The sequence below is a fragment of the Neoarius graeffei genome, chromosome 15, assembly GCF_027579695.1.
Source record: "Neoarius graeffei isolate fNeoGra1 chromosome 15, fNeoGra1.pri, whole genome shotgun sequence".
In the NCBI taxonomy this organism is placed as follows: domain Eukaryota; kingdom Metazoa; phylum Chordata; class Actinopteri; order Siluriformes; family Ariidae; genus Neoarius; species Neoarius graeffei.
In genome coordinates this window covers 52,680,958-52,703,092 of record NC_083583.1, presented here as the reverse complement: position 1 = coordinate 52,703,092, position 22,135 = coordinate 52,680,958, and the positions used below count along the sequence as shown (strand labels likewise).

Here is a 22,135-nt window from a genome sequence, read left to right as displayed (position 1 = left end):
TATATATATATATATATATATATACTGTATATTTTTTTTACACATCTCAGAGCACAAAGACTGAGCCCTTTTTTTTTTTTTAAATAGTTTGCATTGAGAAGTTACATATTTGCTCCCAAAAAGTGTTATCCCCTCATTATTATCAGTGCAATGCAGCGGAAAATTCAGAATTTTGCAGCCATGAAGTAATACAAGGGGGGGCTATCCATCTGAGGGGAAGGAGAAGAAAAAAAAAACCCAAAAAACATCCTTAAATCTACAGACCTAAACAGTCAGTGTTCTCAGAGAATAAAACAGTCCAATTTTTAATGCCATACAGCCACAGTTAAAGTGCAAAGCAACACACCGAGAAAAGGTACAAAAAGAGACACAAGATTGCACAAAAGCTGCCATATATATCAGAGACCTGTGTTGTGATATATATCTCAGTGATTGATAGCGATTTGTTGTGTTGAAAGAGTCAAGATGCACAAGCTAAGCGATAAGCAACAGTGCTGACGAGTGTGAACTGAAAGGGGGAAAAAAAAAACGGATTGAGCTTGCTACAATCATGATGATTTGAAAGAAAAAAAAAGCCAAACATGCCAAAAAAGAACGCACCCAAATTAAAATAGCAGTTCTAAAATGGAAAGAACGAAACCGCTTTGGTCAAGCAATAGGTAATTTGGTGTGACGTACAACATCTCACATGGAGCCCCTTACACCAGAGGTGATCATCCAACATGTACGTAAACGTGAGTGATGTTCAACCAAATGAAACCACATTTCTTTTTTTTTTTTTGATAAATACATGCATTGCATCTTGCTAAAGAGTCCATAGTGTTATCATGTGCAGCACATTTTAATAATGAAATCAGCCAAGCGAAGAAAGGCCCCTCACTTAAGGTCCATTTCTTGTTTTTGACATGCAGTCATAGTCTAGTGATAAGCTCTATGTACAGTATTTAGCTTACAAGAAGTGTTACAGGAAGAGAAGAAAAAGAAAACAATCAGAACTTGAAAATAAGCAAAACCTGATTAACAGATATGCGTTAAAAAAAAAAAAAGGTGATGAGTGGTATGGTGTGAGGGTTTTGAACACGAACTATCGCAATTCAGTCTAAATGTGGCCTTGTGTGTAACTGCATACTTGTAAACTGTTGCTTGTTTGAGCTGTTCCAATAATTCACCTACACTGTCTGTGCACTATGTTAAAAGCTTTACACCTACATTATATAAACCATTTCACCTAACAAGATATATTTCGATTTGTAGTTTGATAAATTTCTCTATTTTGCATAGGAATCACACATCTGTACATTTCACATTTCGTAATTTTTTTTTTAAACATCATAAGAACCCTTACAAAGATCACGTCGAAGACCAAATGCAATACAGTCGGAAGAAAAATGTACAATGACGCACATTTTGTTTTGGTTCAGCAGCCCAGCATGTTGGATGTGAAATTGATATGGGAGTGCACGTCGCACAGAATTAGAGCAGATGAACCATTTCTAGACAAATGATTGTTTTTTTCGTCCTCGTTTGTACACAGAGAACCAGAAATCCTTGGTTTGCAAAGTTGAGTTGGGTCTGTGAAAAGCATAACCGAGTGGTCCCTGATTTTCGAATATTTTTTTTTTACAGCACTGGAAAGCCATCGCTCTCCAAGCGATTGGAATCGATTGACAATTTTTTTGTGTAAAGTTTGGAAATGAAAACAAAACTCTAGCCAGATTATTATTATATTGTCTGTATGGGGGGTGGGGGGGTGTTTAATGAATTTTTTTTTAATAGTTAAATGGGTCCCTGAATATAAGAAGTTTGCAAACCCCTGCCATAAACAGCACCTTTCACAATCCCAAGGTCACTTTACAAAGCAACTGAAGGAATAATAATAATTAAAACAACATTAAAAGCATAAAATTTTAAAAGTATACAAGTTGGGTTGATAACAAGTGGCAGATTAAAGAGGCAAAGCATATATTTAAGGAGTAGTTTGCAGAAAACCACAGATATACCAGAGAAAGGAGAAGTTATGCTAGTTATTTGTGGGAAAGGAAACTGTTCGTGAACATGTGTGTCTTGAGTTTTGATTTAAATAAGGTCAGGCTTGTACAGTCTTGGAGATCCTGAGGGAAGGCATTCCAAAGCTTGGGAGCTGTAGCACTGAAGGATCGCGCTCCAACTGTGGAGAGTTTCGTGAAAGGGACTGGAAGAAAACCAGTCCCTGAAAATCTGAGTGAATGGGCTGGTGTGTAGCGTTAGAGTAGGACGAACACAGACAGATAAGAAGGGGCAAGTCCATGAAGTGTGATATATCTGACAATGAAAACATGAATCAATTTTTCATGTTGAGAGAGGGGTGGCATGGTGGTGCAGTGGTTAGCGTTGTCGCCTCACAGCTAGAAGGTTCCGGGTTTGAACCTCACCGCCAACGGGGGCCTTTCCGTGTGGAGTTTGCATGTTCTCTCCAGGTGCTCCGGTTTCCACCATAGTTCAAAGCAGGCTTGTAGCACTCGAGTCCGACTCATGCCCTAATTTTAAGGACTTGGATTTGGAGACGAGGACTTATGCAAGGCTGACACTTGCACGATTCCGTGGCACGCATTGGCACGACTCGAGTCGTGCCAGTGCGCAAACTAGCGTGAAGTGTGCGTAAACCCGTCGTGACTGCGTGCCATGTCGGGACGAGAATTTTGAAATGTTCAAAATTTTGGTCACGACAAAATTTCGCGACCGGGTCGTGAACTATGCGCAAACTGTTCGTGATCTCGTCGTGAACTCGTCGGGACGATGCGGGAGGATGCGTGCCAGTGCGTGGAAGTGCGCGCCATGCCACAACTGCCACGAATAGTTCACGAACAGCTCACGTCGAGTTCACGAGTAGTTCACGAATTGGTGCGCGTCGCAGCGTGGCCGTGCCTTCCCACTGACACGGTCACGCATTGATGGCACGAGCAGTTCACGACTAGTTTACGCACTTCACGAACAGTTTGCGCATGGCACGAGCAGCTCACGACGAGTTCACGAGCAGTTCACGACTACTGCGCGACAGTGGCGCTCGCGTCGGTGCGGGGGTATATATATATAGGGCTTCCCGGACACTTCTCGCCATTCGCAATTTTTTTCTTGCTTTTTTCTTTAATGTCTTTTATTTTCTATTCCTTCATGACTTTTTTTTTTGGGGGGGGTTCGTTTCTTTTATTTCAATAATGGAACAACTGTGGATGCAGCTCATGAAGCTACTACCATTCTTTCTTGCCAAGGGACAGCACCAGCAGGGGACATGCAGTAATGTGACAGGTAGTCTCGCTGATCCTTTGCATCCTTCTGGGTATGATGGCCGGTTAGAGGCAGCAGCCCCTGCAGGTGTCAGTCAGTCCTCCATCCACCAGGGATCAGATCATGTGTGTCCGGATCTTCGCGGTCCACTTCTGAAATTGCGTGTGGGTATCTGATGAGGATGAGGTTGTGCATGACACAGGCGTGCCCAAGTCGGCACGACACCGTCCGAATTGCGCAAACTCGTCGTGCCAATGCGGGAAGTGCGTAAACTATGCGCAAACTATGCGTGAACTCGTCGTGCCAGTTCGTGAATGTGGACGGGCACGCATTCGTGAACTCGTCGTGAACTATGCGTGAACTAGTCGTGAACAGTGCGGGAGCCTCCCAGTTCGTGCCCCAAAATGGCACGACTTGCCACGACAAAATCGTGGCCAAAAGTCGTGCAAGTGTCAGCCTTGCATTAGATTTTTTTTTCTTTACTTTTTGCAACATGCCATAATAATTTTGCACAAGATACTTATATCTACATTAATTTTGATAATTTCGTGCAAGAGAAGCACATTCACCTGTTCATACGTCATGTTCAGGAACAAACTAACGTTAATGGTGCTAAAATGCCTGGAGAGAACGACCCTAGGATTGCCCGCTTTGCTTATACAGACTTCTAGACTTCTGGTGCAGTGGGAAAAATGCACTGGTATGTGTTCCATATGTAGAAGAACTACCGAGGGGATGACGGGGACAACCTCAAACTTCGATCGTCATTTGGCAAGAATCCACCCGGAGAAGGAAGGGACACGCGATGTTCATTGCACTATTGATAGCGGGGCTTGCTTGCTGAGCGATGAACTAGCTAGTGTTAACCCTCTCTCATGTTATTTGCCCTGTTGATAGTGGGGCTTGTGTCGAACTCGACTCGGACCAGTAGTGGACTCGGACTTGAGACTGGACTTGGACTTGACTACAACACTGGTTCAAAGACATGCAGATCAGGTAAAAAAAATACCCAGCCACTGGGTTTGCACAAGCCAGTGCATACTTAGTGTTGGTCCCAAGCCCGGATAGATTGGAGAGGGTTGCGTCAGGAAGGGCATCCGGTGTAAAACCTATGCCAAATCAAATATGTGGAACAGAGTCTGAAGATTCTCAGTCATCCAGGTCATAGTAACTGTGGGTGGTAAAAGAGAGCAACTGGACTTGCTTGAAGATTCTTGAAGACGTTTCACCTCTCATCCGAAAGGCTTCGAAGAAGCCTTTCGGATGAGAGGTGAAACGTCTTCAAGAATCTTCAAGCAAGTCCAGTTGCTCTCTTTTACCACCCACATGTGGAACAGAGCCACTGGGGTGACCCTGAACGTACGGGAGCAGCTGAAAGAAGAAGAAATGCTGAGGGAGTGGCGGAGACGGCGATAATACATGAAGATGAAAGACCTGTTACAGAATTCATATGAGCTTGAAAAGAAAGAGAGGAGTCAAGGGTGACGCCAAGATTTAACAGTGGTGGACAGGATTACTTTTATGCCAAGGACCGTCAAAGATTATAAAAGCAATCCACTGGCTCGCGTCTTTCCTAAATACGTGAATGGGTGCAGTGAAAGGTGCTTCCAACATAGGCACCATACACTTCCAGGGCACTTCATTTGAAACATCTGTAGATCTGCTCACTGATGCAATCAATCAATCAGCCGATCATGTTGAACACAATCATGTAGATAAAAGGTTAAGGGCTGTGACGTGCAGATGGTAAGGTCAGAATTTGGCATCAACAGCTTGAACCCCAGCAGGCAACAGTAGCGCCAACAGTTCAGGCTGCTGGTGTATGGAATCAATTTTGTGCCAAAATGTTCATACAACACTTTTGAAATATCAAACAAAAACGACAAATCAAAATACAAAAAAAAGGAAAAAAAAGTCACTTTTTTTAGACTGGCAAACAAATGATTCATGTAATCGTGCAAAATATCAGTCCATTACTCTTCAGAAACCTTTTATTTTTGTTCCGCGTCTTTCTCAGTTTTGTTTGACGTAATTTATTTTGGTTGCGATTCCAGCTTTCTCGTTTGCGCTCCCTGACTTTTTGCTTGCAGTTTTGGCACAAACCTGACGTGTGGGCGGGCTGTCCAGGAATGCATTCCCATTGGCTAACTTGTGTTTGACTGACAGCTACGCTCAGCCATTCCCTACTCGGATTCTGGCGGACTGTTTGACGAGTGACCGACCCATTGACGGTAAACAAGGATCGAGTGGACTTCAGTGGCGACTATGATATTGAATTTACACTTTGTTGAATTAATTCAATATCATAGTCGCCACTGAAGTCCACTCGATCCTTGTTTACCGTCAATGGATCGGTCACTCGTCAAACAGTCCGCCAGAATCCGAGTAGGAAATGGCCGGAACAGCCTCCGGGGGAATCGCTGAGCGTAGCTGTCAGTCAAACACAAGTTAGCCAATGGGAATGCATTCCTGGACTGGACAGCCCACCCACACGTCAAGTTTGTGCCAAAACTGCAAGCAAAAAGTCAGGGAGCGCAAACGAGAAAGCTGGAATCGCAACCAAAATACATTACGTCAAACAAAACTGAGAAAGACGCGGAACAAAAATAAAAGGTTTCTGAAGAGTAATAGACTGATTTTGCACGATTACACGAATAATTTGTTTGCCAGTCTAAAAAAAATTGACTTTTTTTTCTTTTTTTGAATTTTGATTTGTCGTTTTTGTTTGATATTTCAAAAGTATTGTATGAACATTTTGGCACAAAACTGGTTCCATACTGGTGGTGTAATAGTACGGAGAAAGCTTACTTTGCACGCATCAACCCCCTAAAACCAATCATGCATTGTTTGAATGCCAGAGCAAAGTTCTATTCAAGGATTTTCAAAGCAGATATTTTGCAGTAACAGGTCCTTTCATTTCAGTCTAATGCGATGAACCAAAACAACAATAATAACAACACACAACAACGCGTCACTGTCTATATTACTAACAGACTGCATTGCATAAATCACACAGAGCAAACCTCTTGGCTGAATTCATTTAACTGATATAACCACACTGTTGTTAAAAACAGAAATGAATTTGGTGATCTGTCAATAAACTCCTACTGAATACAACCAAAAGCCAATACATTTTTTTTTAAATAATGCTGCCAATAAAATTGTTCATGAATAATTAACAGCACTATGTTCACCAGGATTTTGGTACCAAAGTAGTTTGGCGCAGTCGCCAAGTGCTTTAATGTCCAGGCTGCATAAAGCAGGTTTATAACACTTAAACTGAATTAACTCATTCATTTCAAGTGCAATAAAACAGTGAATAACAGTTTTCCTGTAAATCCATAGTGTACATAAATATAAAGACGTGAGTCGTTAAAACTTGTCATTTCAAACACAACATGTGTTTATATCACGTGAATGTCAGACAAGACTGAAACAAAATATATACACACACACACACACACACACACAAACAACAACATTGCTGTAAACACCACAATGAATAAGGAGCAGTACCCTCCCCTTACTTTCAACCAGCAGCTCGGACCAAACACACCATCGGTTTAAGCTCGACACTTAACCTCCATGCCATACAGTACTTTAGTGAAAAACTGCATTTATAAAAACACAATACTGCCACTGATTGTGCATGATCAGATCTCATTTAGGATACGAGGATAAAACGTTGACGGGACGATTAAAAAACTCGTCGTTGCAGTGACAGCTTCAAAACAGCATTTTTTTTTTTTTTTTTTGTTCATAAGGCAAAATCAGGTCGGGTCACAGTGATTAGTTCAGTAGCTTTCTGAAACTTTAGTTAGTTGTTTTTTGTTTTTTTAATTTTTTTTAAACTTAATTTTTTTTAAAACCGTTCGGGCCCTGCGTAACGACGGCCTTTTAATGCAAAACACAAGTCAAAGACGCCATTAATGATTTCAATTTGCAGCTGAATAAGCAACAAGGAAAATGCACGCGTAGCTTTTTAGACACTTTACAATACTGACATGAAAAATAGAGGCAAGACTGCCGTTTTGACACTTGCAATTAAACCTGCAAAAAATATCAGCAAACATACAAAAATAACAATGCCAGAGCACAGATGGGCACCTTACTGTTTATGGAGAAAAAGCAGAGCAGAAAAGCTTTTCTAGAGGTGAATGTTGGTTTTTAGTGTTAAGTGTTTTAACGATTATAAAGTACGTACAGTAGCACAAAGGCGCTGCTCTTCCAAACCCATAAAAAGTAGAATTGGGGGCGGGGTGGGGGATGGGGGGGGGGGGGAGTAGTACTCCTTAGTATTAAATAAAAAGGGTTCAATAAATAATTTTAAAACTTTAAATATAGAGATTTAACACAAACGCACACAAAACATACACAGTCTAAAAAGACATGCTATCTTGACGTAAACAATTCATCTGTAAAATATATGAACATAAACGTACATAAATAAACAAACCAACAAAAAGTACTAACAGAAAATTGAATGGTATGTAAAAAATAAACATTTCTGGGGGAAAAGCTAGCTTGGTCAGGAGGTTCAACACACACGCGCACACACACACATACACAAAGAAACCGTTTCTTGAAAAACAGAATAAATAATTAAACACAAAATGACATGACAAAGGTAACCATCAACCTACAGGAAAGAAACGTGAGAACAAACAAACAAGTAGGAACATAATAAAAAGCGACTCAACATGTAGGCCGAAGGAGGGGTATAGAGACACTTGCACAATGGACGTGGTTCAGAACTAGCCGCTTCAAGAAACTAGCTAGCGTTGATATAGCAATGCCACGTCCAACTATGTGCTCGAGTGCCTCCTTTCCCCAGACGTTGGCATTGATGTTGGCAGCATGCTATTGTAGATGCCATGAGGGGGAGGGGCAGCGAGGGCCGCGGGCGCAATGATAAAACCGGGTGGCCATGCAGCTGCACAATGAGTAAGTCTCTAGCCTCCTCCTGTTCAGAGAGCTTCTTTTCTTTTCTTTTTTTTTTTTTTAGTTCACTTGCTTTATAGGCGGTCCATGCGGAACGTATCCTCGGTGGCTGGATCGGCCAGCACTATGTCTGGGTCGTTAAGCATGTGTAGCCCATCCAGGGTCAGTGGATCGATCTTTAGCTCGTCCAGTGGGAACTGAGAGTCCGCGTCGAAGCTGACATCGCCCACGCCGGCCAGCGAGCTGCTCAGCTCCTTGGAGAGACTTGGTGGCGACTCGCCTGTGACTGACATTTGTCATTTGAAACGTAAAGAGACAATATAAAACCATATCAATTGATTGATCACAAGCATTTCATAAAATTAAGGATTAAACATTAAAGATTACTTCATTAAGAAAGGTTTGATGGCTGAATACTGAATACAAGAAAACATTCAGTGCTCCTGAAGGTTACTGGCAGGGGAGAGTATAGCAAGGAGTACTGTAGGCAGAATAATACAGGTAATAACAAACAATATACAGAAAGACAATTGTGCCTGCTGGAACCCTTATACTGAGACACAAGAGTGCACTGATAAATCCTTAGACGCCAGTTAAAATCCATCAGTTCAAGATCTAAAAGAAACAAAATATTTCTGCATAAATAGGACTAAAAACCATCATCAGATTTCCTGAAGGGGTGGCACGGTGGTGTAGTGGTTAGCGCTGTCGCCTCACAGCAAGAAGGTCCTGGGTTCGAGCCCCATGGCCGGCGAGGGCCTTTCTGTGCGGAGTTTGCATGTTCTCCCCGTGTCCGCGTGGGTTTCCTCCGGGTGCTCCGGTTTCCCCCACAGTCCAAAGACATGCAGGTTAGGTTAACTGGTGACTCTAAATTGACCGTAGGTGTGAATGTGAGTGTGAATGGTTGTCTGTGTCTATGTGTCAGCCCTGTGATGACCTGGCGACTTGTCCAGGGTGTACCCCGCCTTTCGCCCGTAGTCGGCTGGGATAGGCTCCAGCTTGCCTGCGACCCTGTAGAAGGATAAAGCGGCTAGAGATAATGAGATGAGATTTCCTGAAGTCCTAAACATAGAGAACGAGAACCCAATTAAATAAACAATGATCATAATTAGTTCAAGTTATATCGTGCCTTTCTCACACCCAAGGACACTTTACAATTAGGGAAAGGGGGGAGGAGTAAAAAAAAAAAAAAAAAAGTCCACCAAAAGAAGGTCAGGATGTAATGTAATCCCCATGGCATAGCTACCCACAGTCCCACCAAAAGGCGCACGAAGATAAATCCCACATCACCTGTACAGCCACCGAGCAACATCACTCGCAACACCGCGCCACGGATCCATAAAGCGAGCACAGATGTGCTGCCACACAAAGCATTGGTATGTTCCCAAACCACCTACACAACCACCGTTGCCCAGTGGCGTCGCATCGCTCAGAACACCGTGCCAAGCACAGAAACGCCGCCACACACAGCGCTCGACAACCACGATGTTAAAAGAGCAACGAGCTCACTGCAGTCCACAGTGAGGAGCACAGACATCACCCATGGCGGGCCAAAGCCTGAAGGGAACCGACACCCAAAACTGGGTCTGGAGCTACACCACAACCGGTGGACAAAACACTGAAATAACATTCAAACCATACAAAACACAAAAAGAAAAGCAAAGGGAGAAAAAATAAAAATTTAAAAAGCAGCTCCGGTGAGAAGCGGCAGCCAAAATGCACACAGCGTACTCTCAACCGGAAATGTAAATGACCAAAAAGAACAAAATATTACACTTGGTCGTTTATTTATTAAGGAACATGATCCAATATTACATATCTCTGAGTGGTAAAAGTATGTAAATCTTTGCTTTCAGTATCTGTTATGATCCCATTGTGCAGCAATAACTGCCACTAAATATTTGCGGTAACCGTTGATCAATCCTGCACATCGGTTTGGAGGAATTTTTACGCATTGCTCTGTACAGCTTCAACTCTGGGATGAGCCGTTTCTATTGGATTAAGGTCAGGACTTTGACTTGGGCGTTCCAAAACATTACATTTATTTATTGTTCTTTAACCATTCTTTGGTAGAACGACGCGTGTGCTTAGGGTCGTTGTCTTGCTGCACGACCCACCTTCTCTTGAGATTCAGTTCACAGACAGATGTCCTGACATTTTCCTTTAGAATTCACTGGAATACTGAATCCTGAATTGTTCCATCAATAACAGCAAGCTGTCCTGGTCTATATGCAGGAAAAACAGGCCCAAACCATGATACTACCACCACCATGTTTCACAAGTGGGATGAGGTTTTTATGCTGGAATGCAGGGTTTCCTTCTCCAAACACGATGCTTCTCATTTAAACCAAAAAGTTCTATTTTGGTCTCATCCATCCACAAAGTTTTTCCAATAGCCTTCTGGCTTGTGCATGTGATCTTTAGTAAACTGTAGTCGAGCAGCAATGGTCTTTTTGGACAGCAGTAGCTTTCCACTTACAACCCTGCCATTGTTGTTCAGTGTTCCTTTGAGACCTCACGGAATAGTACAAATCTTTCTCTTGGAGTGATTCTAGTTGGTTGACCGCTCCTGGGGAGGGGAACAGTGATCTTGAATTTCTTCCATATGTCCGATTGTGGATTGGCGGAGTCCAAATTCTTGAGAGATGGTTTTGTAACTTTTGTCCAGTCTGATGAGTATCAACAACTCTCTTACTGAGTCTGCCGACTTTGGTTAAACAGGTTGTCAGGTATGGTTGGTGCAATCCACTCTGCCCGATGTCCAAATCAGCCATTTGGAACCTGCTTTATATGCAGGAGTCACTCTTTGATCCTCCTGCCAAAGGAGCCCTATATGCAAGGATGCAGGTTTCAGAATCATGAAGAGCAAACAGATTGTTCGTATGATGCTTTTTTGCACACCACACCATGGTGGCTAGCAGTTTTCATCCAATTTTAGATCTGAAAGGATTGAAAAGGTTCCTGAAGACCCTTGCTTTTCATATGCTATAGGTGATAAAGCCATGCAGCCACAGGACTGGTTTGGATTCATAGACCTGCCTCAACATAAAAAAGTGACCTTGTCTCCGCCGATGACCACTTGGATAACTGGCTCCTGTGCCCCCACCAAGGGGCAGGCCAACTGGAACACATTTACCCCGATCTTTAAAATTCTGACACTCTGTTTCACAGGGAACTTGGAGAAGATCTCCCTAAAACTAAAGCAGGTCACACAGCTCAAGAGTATGAGGCTAGATTCACTGAGAATACTAACCACCTCATCACCACAATGTTATTACAATCAGATTCGGCCAAGTCCCTACAAGTGCCACAGGTCAGAACACAGGTATAGCTGGTATTGAGGAACATCCACCTGGCCTCAGAGTTCTTCTTGCTGGTTCTCATGTCACCACATGCTGGTCAATTAGGATGACACAAAGTCATGCCACTCTCTCTGCATTGCATATAAATCTACTAAGGTGAGCCTAAGGGCCACAGTGTCTCCACATAGAGGTGGCATCTAAGTGAAGGTACAAGTGCCAGGTGAATACAGTAGCCATTGTGGCTGTCCCTACCAAAGATGGGCAGGAGGCGGATGGGTTACAACAGCAGAAGGCTACGTCGGGTTCCACTTCTGTCAGACAAAAACAGAAAACTGAGGCTTTAGTAGGCACAGGCTTCCAAAAACTGGACAGCTGAGGACTGGAAAACATAGCTTCTGCTGAAGAACAGAGTTTGGTGTCAATAGCATGAATCCATGGACCCCACTTGCCTTGTGTCAACAGTCCAGGCTGGTGGAGGTGGTGTAACAGCATGGGGCATCTTTGGCCAAATAATACCAATCAATCAATCGCTTGAATACCACTTTGAGGATTGTCGCTGGCCATATGCATCCCTTCATGGCCACAATTTACCATCTTCTGATGGCTACTTTCAGCATGACAACGCACCATGTCAGAAAGCAAAAGTCGTCTCAAACTGGTTTCATGAACATAACAACGAGTTCAATGTTCTTCATTGGCCTTCCCAGCCACAGGATCTGAACCCAATAGAACACCTTTGGGATGTAGTCGAATGGGAGATTCACTGCATGAAAATGCGCCTGAAAATTTTTTTAAAAATCGCCAGGAATTGCATGATGCAATCATGTCAACATGGACCAGAACCTCAAAGGAATGTTTCCAACATCTTGTAGAATCCATACCATGAAGAACTGAGACTGTTTCGAGATCAAAGTGAGACCCTACCCAGTATTAGTATCAGCTTCCTAATGGAGTGCTCTTTGAATGTATAAGTATGAGGTGCAATCAAAAAGTGGTTAAAATAAAACAAACAAACAAACAAACAAACAAAAAAAAAAAAAAGTGTGCAACACAGGTCCTGATGTTGACAGCGCAAGGTCATGCGGCATACTGACTCACGACAGTTACTGCTCGCTCCTGCTTCACGCACATGACCTTGAACGGTCCTGGAACTTTTTGATTGCACCTTGTACTTATATTAAATAACAAATTTTTTTTTCATGGTGCGGTTTCCATCAAATCTTGCACTTCGATTGGCTGGCGAGAGGGTCCGTATCCTACAGTATGGACCCCAGTTACGGACCTCTGGCGACTCGCTCGTTCACAACAACATAGTAGCATTTTTTGTCAACATTTATCTTTTTTTTTTTTATAAGATTTATTTATAAGATTATCAAAAATCTTATAAATTTTTGCCAACATTTCTCAGGAAAATAGCATTAATTTTACAGCATGGATAGCGATAACGACAGTGTTCACAGCGAAAGCGAGTTTTACTACCCTGAGGAAGAAGAAATAAAAGACAACATTTCAGGAGAAAGCTAAAAGCCTCTAACTTGCTAACGGCGAGCAAAAACATGGCTGAATCCTGAAATAACTCAGTTTTGTATAAATAGGGGACTACATAGTCGGCAAAATGTAGTTTTTTTCCTGCCACGGAAGTGCACTTGTATACCGAGGAGGAAGCCATTTGCATTACAGCTGTGAATGAGGATTCAAAATAGCATTAATTTTACAGCATGGACAGCGATAACGAGTGTTCACAGCGAAAGCGAGTTTTACTACCCTGAGGAAGACAAAACAAAAACATTTCAGGAGAAAGCTAAAAACCTCTAACTGTTGCTAACGGCGAGCAAAAACATGGCTGAATCCTGAATGACTCAATTTTGTATAAATAGGGGACTACATAGGTTGCAAAATGTAGTTTTTTTCCTGCCATGGAAGTGCACTTGTATCCTGAGGAGAAAGCCATTTGCATTACAGCCATGAATGAGGATTCAAAATGGCGGCTCTCCTCGGTTTTCCCTTTCGGGCGCTCTCGTTTTCTGTTAGAATTTGGTAAAGAAAAAATTAAATATATTATTTACCAGCTTAAGGTCGGTCCGTATGGTGAAATACCATGACCTCGGGCTTGAATACTGACCTCGGCCCAGAGGGCCCCTCTCAGTACTTTCAAGACCTCGGTCACGGTATTTCGCCATACGGACCTCCCAGCTGCTAAATAACATATTTATTAGCACATTAAATAACAAAATCTAATCCCTTCGCAGTAAATGTCATTCATACGTAAGCGGAAATTGCGCGCGCAGCCTGGACCCAAAAAAGACTCAGAAATGCCTAGTTGTTGTGTTGTCGGGTGTCAAAATCGTAGCAGTGATGGGGTTAAAATGTTCAAAATTCCAGCAGGATCTCACCCATTCCAAAAAAAACAAACAAACAACAACAACAAAAAAAAAAAAAATCGCCAACATCTATGGCTACAAGCCATCAAACGTGTAGACTGGGATGAAAGGACCATCAAAAATGCGCGGGTTTGCAGCGCCCACTTCATCACAGGTAAGATCAGGCTATTTATTAAATCTTTCTTTTTTATTCTTTCTAGTCTTCGTTTATTGATGTAGCAAAATACTTTGGTAACGTTTGTCTGATTAGCTGGGTCCTAGTTACACAATGTAATGAATATTGTTAGCATGTTAACTTAGCTTTGCATGCAATTTTGTTTGTAGGAGAGGTCTCGCTTGACTCAAGCAGTCCAGATTTTGTGCCATCGTTATTTGTGTATGCCGAAAATCACAATTTTAAAGCAAGGATGGAAAGGTAAAATTGTGTGCCCTCACTCTAAATGCCAACTTACGTTGACTGCTGTAACCTAGCTCCCGCCCCGTTCAGTTTCATTTCTGCTCTCTGCCTCTCGCTTTTTACGCAGCTCTGATTTCTCTTAGCTGCACTCTTTACACTATCATTCCTTTCATGCCATTGCCTCCTGCAAATTGCTGTTTAGTGTTGGGATTTGCTGTTGTAGCTAAAGCCACATTGCCATCACATCACTGGCATAATTTGATTAAAACAAAATGAATATGAATGTCCCATTGTTAATCAAGTTGTACATGCCCGCACATAACATAATCATATGCGTCTAAAGACTTGTAGGCACGAAGTTTTTCGTGGGTGTACACTGAAGTCTTGTCAATAAGGTACGAGTATATATCTGGCCATTGTATACCAGGGAACTTACTAACATCGTCCGTCCACTCTTAATTAAATACGGATCCGGTAGGCGATGTCCACTTGTTAGAGTTAACTTATTTATGTAGCATTCTCGATCATGTAACGACAATTGTTTGGCATAATCTGACAGCTCATAATGCCGGTCTATGGGCAGCGCCATTGTTTCTGGGTCCAGGCTGCGCACGCATCCTGGCAACGGTCGGTTTGTTTACAAACATGCGAAGGGGTCTATTTTCCCCTCACTGTATTTGTTGTGATGTGATCATAACCAGATAGGCTGCTTTGTAATTGATAGCTAGTGTTAGAGAGCTAACTTTCTTTTTAGACCTCCTGCTTTAAAATTACTGCTGCTAACAGGGACATGTGTCTAATGGCCACCAATGGCAGTTCAGATCCTTATGACCTCCACAAAAAAAAAAAAAAAAGGAAGAAAAACAAAAAACAAAACATATACCTGTTAGGATAATGTTGGGAATGTTGCCATGGTTACTGTAGCCGAGTTGCTGGGTGTCCTGCAAGCTGCCGTGACTCCCAGTTAACCCCATCATAGCCGCCTGCGTGTAGTTCAGCGTGGAGCACGGATTGTACAAGCTGTTTGAACTGCTCGGGTTCTCAATCATGTTCATGTTGAACTGCTCGAGCTACAAAGTAACAAGAGGGCATTGAAATTACAGCAAATTATATTAATACGAAATCATAGCTTCTGTACAGTTCTACCAGTCAGGGAAAAGGGTTAAATCTCTACGTTAACAAACAAACAGAGCAAACAAGTGATCAGATCCATCAGGGAGAATTTAAGGAAGATACTGAATAGCTGGCACCTGGTGGGAAAGAGCGTTGGTCTGTCTGGACGCCATCTGGTGCTCGTAGAATGAATCTCCAAAAATACTTCCCACCACTGGAATGTGCTATAGATATAGCAAGAGACAACTCGATTACTTCAGGCAGTCTGCGACAGCGTCTGTTAGTCTTGACAGTGTTTACGTACACAGCAGGACAAGTGCGCAAGATGCTGACACACGCGATGTCTGGCGCAAGACATCCACGCAAAGGAGCTGAGGACATCTGATAAAAAGCAGTGACTTATTCTCAACATGATCTTGGCAAATTGTTTACTCTCCACAGCTGGCAAACAGCACAGAAGAAAAAAAAAAAAACCAACAACATGTAATTCCATTTCCAGAAACAGGTACTGAAATTATCGTTCCAGATGTGAGCAAAGAAAGGTCATAAATTCACTTTTCAAAATGAGAGCTCTAGCATCGGTAGCACATTTTCTTTTGTGTGAGTGGTTTTATTTTTTAAATAACTAACAAATATAAGTAGACTAAGACTATGCTAGTGCTCTTATTGTGTAACCCTTGACTTTATAACATCATCAACTTCTACTCACATTAGGTTCATAATTTCAATACCGATGCCATGACTGCATTTGAAAATGGAACTGGTTTGTGGATGGTAAACAATCTTCCGAGATATACACTACCGTTCAAAAGTTTGGGGTCACTTTGAAATGTCCTTATTTTTGAAAGAAAAGCACTGTTCTTTTCAATGAAGATCACTTTAAACTAATCAGAAATGCACTCTATACATTGCTAATGTGGTAAATGACTATTCTAGCTGCAAATGTCTGGTTTTTGGTGCAATATCTCCATAGGTGTATAGAGGCCCATTTCCAGCAACTCTCACTCCAGTGTTCTAATGGTACAATGTGTTTGCTCATTGCCTCAGAAGGCTAATGGATGATTAGAAAACCCTTGTACAATCATGTTAGCACAGCTGAAAACAGTTGAGCTCTTTAGAGAAGCTATAAAACTGACCTTCCTTTGAGCAGATTGAGTTTCTGGAGCATCACATTTGTGGGGTCGATTAAATGCTCAAAATGGCCAGAAAAATGTCTTGACTATGGACCCTTTTCACGTGACATCACGACAAACGCAGCCGCCATTTTGGACATGTACTACCAGTAGTTTACCACAGCCAACATTGAGGAACGGCAGCAAAGAAAGTGTTTATTTTTAGCAAGACTTCCATCATGCCACTATGTTGTTGTGCACCTGGATGTAGTAACCATCAACAAACAAGGCAAGGGTTATCATTTTATCGGATCCCGGTAGATGCTGACCGACGGAGAAGATGGATAGTGGCATACCAACGCTTGTGTAGTGACCACTTTGTTGGAGGTAAGATGAATAAAATTAGCCAGAAAAGGCATTACATTGCTGTTAACATTCCATTCTAGTTTACTGTAATTATGACCTGGCAGCTATTTACACCGGATCCAGTGTAAATAGCTGCCGGAGCCAACGTCCGAGGTTCCGGAGCGCGCTAGCTCGCGGCCGGCCGGACGTTGGCTCCGGCAAGCTCGGACGTTGGCTCCGGCAGCTATTTACACTGGATCCGGTGTAAATAGCTGCCGGATCATAATTACAGTAAACTAGTAAATACAGTTTTCTGCATCTCGCTCCTTTTTCTTTTATGTTTGTCGCCTTCCTCGCATTCAAACCGATTCGAGCCGAAGTCCACTACATGTCCAAAATGGCGGTCGCGTTTACGAAGGTCACGTGACTGAAAAGGGTCTATATTTTCTATTCATTTTACAACTTACGGTGGTAAATAAAAGTGTGACTTTTCATGGAAAACACAAAATTGTCTGGGTGACCCCAAACTTTTGAACGGTAGTGTACAAGAACCACAGCTTAGCATCAATAAAACGTACACCTCAGTCAACACACAACAACAGTTAAATGTCAACAGAGAAAGCTGTAAGTGATTTCTTTAACACTTCATGTGACCTGTTTAATAAAACGCCTTTGTGAATTTCGTGGGCTCTGGAATCACGCTACAATTTTCAACACAGTCCAGCTGTTTGTAGCCAATTAGGAAACTCCTCTGCAACTAGGCATTCGCCTGACGCGCAGTTATTTTGCACGTGCAGTAGGAGAGAAGTCTTGGGCTACAAGGAATTGATTTCATTGATGACAGTCAAGGCTAATGTTTGATCCAAAGGTCTGGCAAAAAAAAAAAAAGGAAGAAGAATGGAGCAGAACAGGAAGATGCCAGAAAGGAATAAGCAAAACATAAGAAAAATGCAAAGGGCTTAAAACGTGATGTCGAGTAAACTGAAGCAAAGCGAGCTAAACTAACTTGTATTCCTTGTGATACTCCCAAACGTTATAACCTACTCAATGAGTTAGTTCGTAATATTAGCTCTTGTACTACTATTTAGCTCTACAATGTGCTTTTGCGTATATTCTGAGTTGACAGTGTGCATGCGTGTGTGTGTGTGTGTGTGTGTGTGGGGTGGAATTGCGGCCAGTTTTTTCTCTTCCAAAGCAAGACGAATAATTTTTCACCTCTAGTTAAATTCAGGCCGTGCAGCCAAGCCAGAAATTTGGCCCAAACATGGCAACCAGAACAGTGTAACTGAAATGCTAGGATATGCGATAAACAGCTTTAATGCTCGTATGTAAACCTAAAAGATTACAGTGCTGACAACCGATATCATAAACTAATCATGAGCCGAGATATTTAAAGCGATAATTCCGCAACTTTGATTGTCTTCTTCTTTCACGACAGATTTATTCAGGTAAATATAGACATGGGAAACCGCGGCCTAATGGTTAGAGAAGCAGCTTTGGGACCATAAGGTCACCCGTTTGATTCCCTGAACCAGCAAGAATAGCTGAAGTGCCCTTGAGCAAGGCACCTAACCCCCAACTGCTCCCCAGGCTGCTCTGGGCATATTGTACATCGCTCTGGATAAGAGCCTCTGCCAAATGCCATTAATGTAATGTAAATGTCTAGACATAAATAACAATGCTATAGTGCAGTGGTTCTCAACCCTGGTCCTGCTGTATGCTTGCCCTGTCTTGGTTGTACCTGCTCACAATCAGAACACTTTATTCAAGAAAATACAGTTGACCAAACGTCACCAACAGTTTAAAGTGCATATCATGGGTAAATTCAGGAGCAAGATCAATGCAATTCTCCTATTTTATATTAAACTTTGGTCAAATATCTGTAACATTCTGCGCAAATTTTGTTACCTTGCGCAATACCAGAAAAATTCAGTTGAAATCAAGCCATTTGAGGCGAATTGGTCCGCCTCTGAAAAAACTTGGCATTCGGATTTCCCGGGAAACATTGATTTTCGTGACGTCGCATGCGGGACGCCTCCTTCTGAATCCTACGTCAGCGCTGGTTTGTTTATGAGAAAACGACCTGGTGGTTTTCTGCAAATTTCTTCAACGTTATCGCGTAATTATTAAAATGATTAACAGATGTATCATAGGAGGGTGTAGCAACACCAATCTTGATGGGATTAGTACTCATCGTTTCCCAAAAGACCGGACAATGAGAGAGAAATGGGAGCGCTTGGTCTACACAGGCTGTGCACTGAAACCGTGCAAAGCTCGCGCAGCCTGCTGGCGCTTCCACAGGTAACGTCACGAATCTGGCTCCAGACTCCCTTGGGATTTCTCCAGACGCGTTTTGTTATTTTTTTCTGCTGTAGACAGATGGCCTTGTGCAAAATTACCCTTCTGGATGTGTGTGTAAAGGGACATACTTTCATTTAAAAAAAAAAAAAACGAATTTAGTCCAGAATCTGCACTTTAAGGTAAATAAACTGATTTACCTGACTAATGTAACTCTGATCTATTCTCCAGTATATATGAGTCATATGCTGAATTTCACAGTTAAAGTGCATCATTTTCTTTGGTCAGTAACCATGCATCAGCCACCACAGCACATTGGAAACGTGTTAGCCATATAGACAAATATTTTAAAGATGAAACTAACTTGACTGCAGTAACACGTGTTTGGTTTCATAAAAAATAAGCATCCATCAAGAACAAAATGAACACTAGGTCATTTGAACAAATAAATAAATAAAGGGACAAAAAAAAAAGTCACTAAAAGCACCCTTGGAGCAAGAAAAGCACTAAAGGAAACATTATTCTTTATCAAAATTGCTTCCGAGAGCCCTCTGAAACATGATCTGTCCATTCAAGAAGGAAGTACAGAGTTAAAAGCAAGGCGTGAAATGTGAATCTTTTAAAGGAACAGTCCACCATACTTCCATAATGAAATATGTTCTTTTCTGAATTGAGACGAGCTTATCCGTACCTCTCCGAGCTTTGCACGACCTCCCAGTCAGTCAGACACGCTGTTACTCCTGTTTACTCCTGTTAGCAATGTAGCTAGGCTCAGCATGGCCAACGGTATTTTTTGGGGCTGTAGTTAGATGCGACCAAACTCTTCCACGTTTTTCCTGTTTACATAGGTTTATATGACCAGTGACATGAAACGTGGCGATTTTCTATGCTATGGAAAGTCCGCACTATAATGACAGGCGTACTAACACCTTCTGCGCGCTTCGACAGCCCATTGATACCTTCACTCGGAGTTGTACCATTTTTTTTTTTTTTTTAGACAGGGCGGACGGACCAGGGCATTCACCCGCCTGGCCGTGCCCGACAAGGAGCGCTCTCGGCCGGCTTGGGAGGCAGACGGCAGCCCCTCCTGGAAGTGTGGTTTTACCATGGGCCTCATGCGGAAAAATGACAAAGTCCCAATTTTACCATGGGGCTCGAGTTGTACCATTTTTTTAGACAGGGCGGACGGACCAGGGCATTCGCCCGCCTGGCCGTGCCCGAAGAGGAGTGAAGGTATCAATGCACTGCCGAAGCGCGCAGAAGGTGTTAGTACGCCTGTCATTATAGTGCGGACTTTCCATAGCATAGAAAATCGCCACGTTTCAATTTTTTTAACTGAACTTTGTTTCATATCACTGGTCATATAAACCTATGTAAACAGGAAAAACATGGGAGAGTTTGGTCGCATCTAACTACAGCCCCAAAAAATACCATTGGCCATACTGAGCCTAGCTACATTGCTAACAGGAGTGACAGCGCGTCTGACTGACTGGGAGGTCGCGCAAAGCTCGGAGAGGTACGGAGCAGCTCGTCTCAATTCAGAAAAGAACATATTTCATTATGGAAGTACGGTGGACTGTTCCTTTAAAAGTTGTCCATTCTGATAAAATTCTGTCACTTTGACTGAGGCAAGAAAATTTATTTTTTTTTTTTGCTGGAAACAGTTATTTGAAGAAAGTATGCTCAGAGCGAGACAGTGCTTAAGATCCATTGCACTGACTGGAAAGAGAAAAGTAGCTCCAATTGACCGACTTGTTAAACTGCTTTAAAGAATGCATAGCCGAGAGAGAAACACTTCAAGGTCAGTTACAAAAATTAGGAAAATTAAATCTAGTGTTTGTACTGTACATTTAACAGTTATTCCACGAAATCGAATCGTACATGAGCTGATAGCCGACGAGGTGCGTAGCACTGAGTTGGCTATAAGCCATGTACGACGAGATTGAGCAGGATAACTGTTTTATTCTCTCCACATTCACTGGATTTTGAGAAATGGAGCATTTTTATTTTTAGCAAATTCGATAAATAAAAACTTTATACAAAACGTCTGACAAAATCATTTCCGCTTAGAATGTAAACAACCCGGCAAAATGACAGGAGCAATTTGTGAAAAATGCGATAATTCTTCAAAAACAAAAAGATACATTCTTACCATCAAATACTTTCATTCCATATTTTGTTGCTTTTTTGGGGTTTTGTTTTCGAGTAGTTTTTATTTCGTCCTTGGTTGGTTCAGCAACACGCGCCGCCATTTTATGATCTCTGTTCACGGTAAATGAGCCGATATCCTAGTAGTAGAGTAGCCAATCAGAGTAGACCCCGAAGCCGTTTGTTTTCAGGATAATGGCTGGCTGATGAAATTATTGGCTGGCTAGCTGACTCAGCCAAAACCTTAATGGCTGCTGCAGCCACCAAAATGTTTATGGCTACAAATGGCTGATACTGGACGTCACTGTGTGGCATATATCCAGGCAAACGGATCAAACAAATGGGGGGAATAAATAGCAAATTACCACAGGTCCCCTGGTCTCTTACTTCATTGTAAATATAAATCTAGCAAGATTGTAGTTCAATGCTAATAATAAGCTAATCTGGATTGTTCGAGGAAGGCATCTAGCTATCTACTCTCACTAGCAATGACCAGTGAAGGACTGGCAGCTATCTTACTATGATGAAAGTAGAGTGGTGGAGTACTCTTTTTTTTATCAATCTCGAAGTATGTGAAACAAACAAACAAACAAACAAAAAATACCTTTACACTTTCCCTCAGCAGCGGCAAAGAATGCAGCCATCTCGTCGATATCGGAGTCGATTGATGCTCTGGGTGGGTTCCCGGGTTCCCCAGTGTATCGTGGTAACGGTGTGAGGGGCGGGAAGCCAGACAGGTAGTCACAACGGCAAGCTTGTGGTGGCTCTCTGTGCTGTGATATCAGTTCTAAATCTCTACAGTGTATGCCTATACGTCTCTATTGTGTTACTACT

The 22,135-nt window shown here is 42.3% G+C and overlaps 1 protein-coding gene across 3 annotated transcripts in view; it reads right to left on the bottom strand.

Annotated features, from left to right (window-relative positions):
• Positions 1-6,157: 6,157 nt before the first annotated feature.
• crtc1b (CREB regulated transcription coactivator 1b) overlaps positions 6,158-22,135 on the bottom strand; it is a 39,198-nt gene continuing 23,220 nt past the window's right edge. For all 3 annotated transcript variants that reach the window (XM_060941597.1, XM_060941598.1, XM_060941599.1), the window contains 3 exons: positions 15,536-15,622; positions 15,169-15,355; positions 6,158-8,491 (listed from right to left, as the gene is read on the bottom strand). In XM_060941597.1, coding sequence (XP_060797580.1) covers positions 8,280-8,491; positions 15,169-15,355; positions 15,536-15,622 — 486 coding nt within the window. In that variant the 3' untranslated portion in view covers positions 6,158-8,279. The remainder of the gene's footprint in view (positions 8,492-15,168; positions 15,356-15,535; positions 15,623-22,135) is intronic.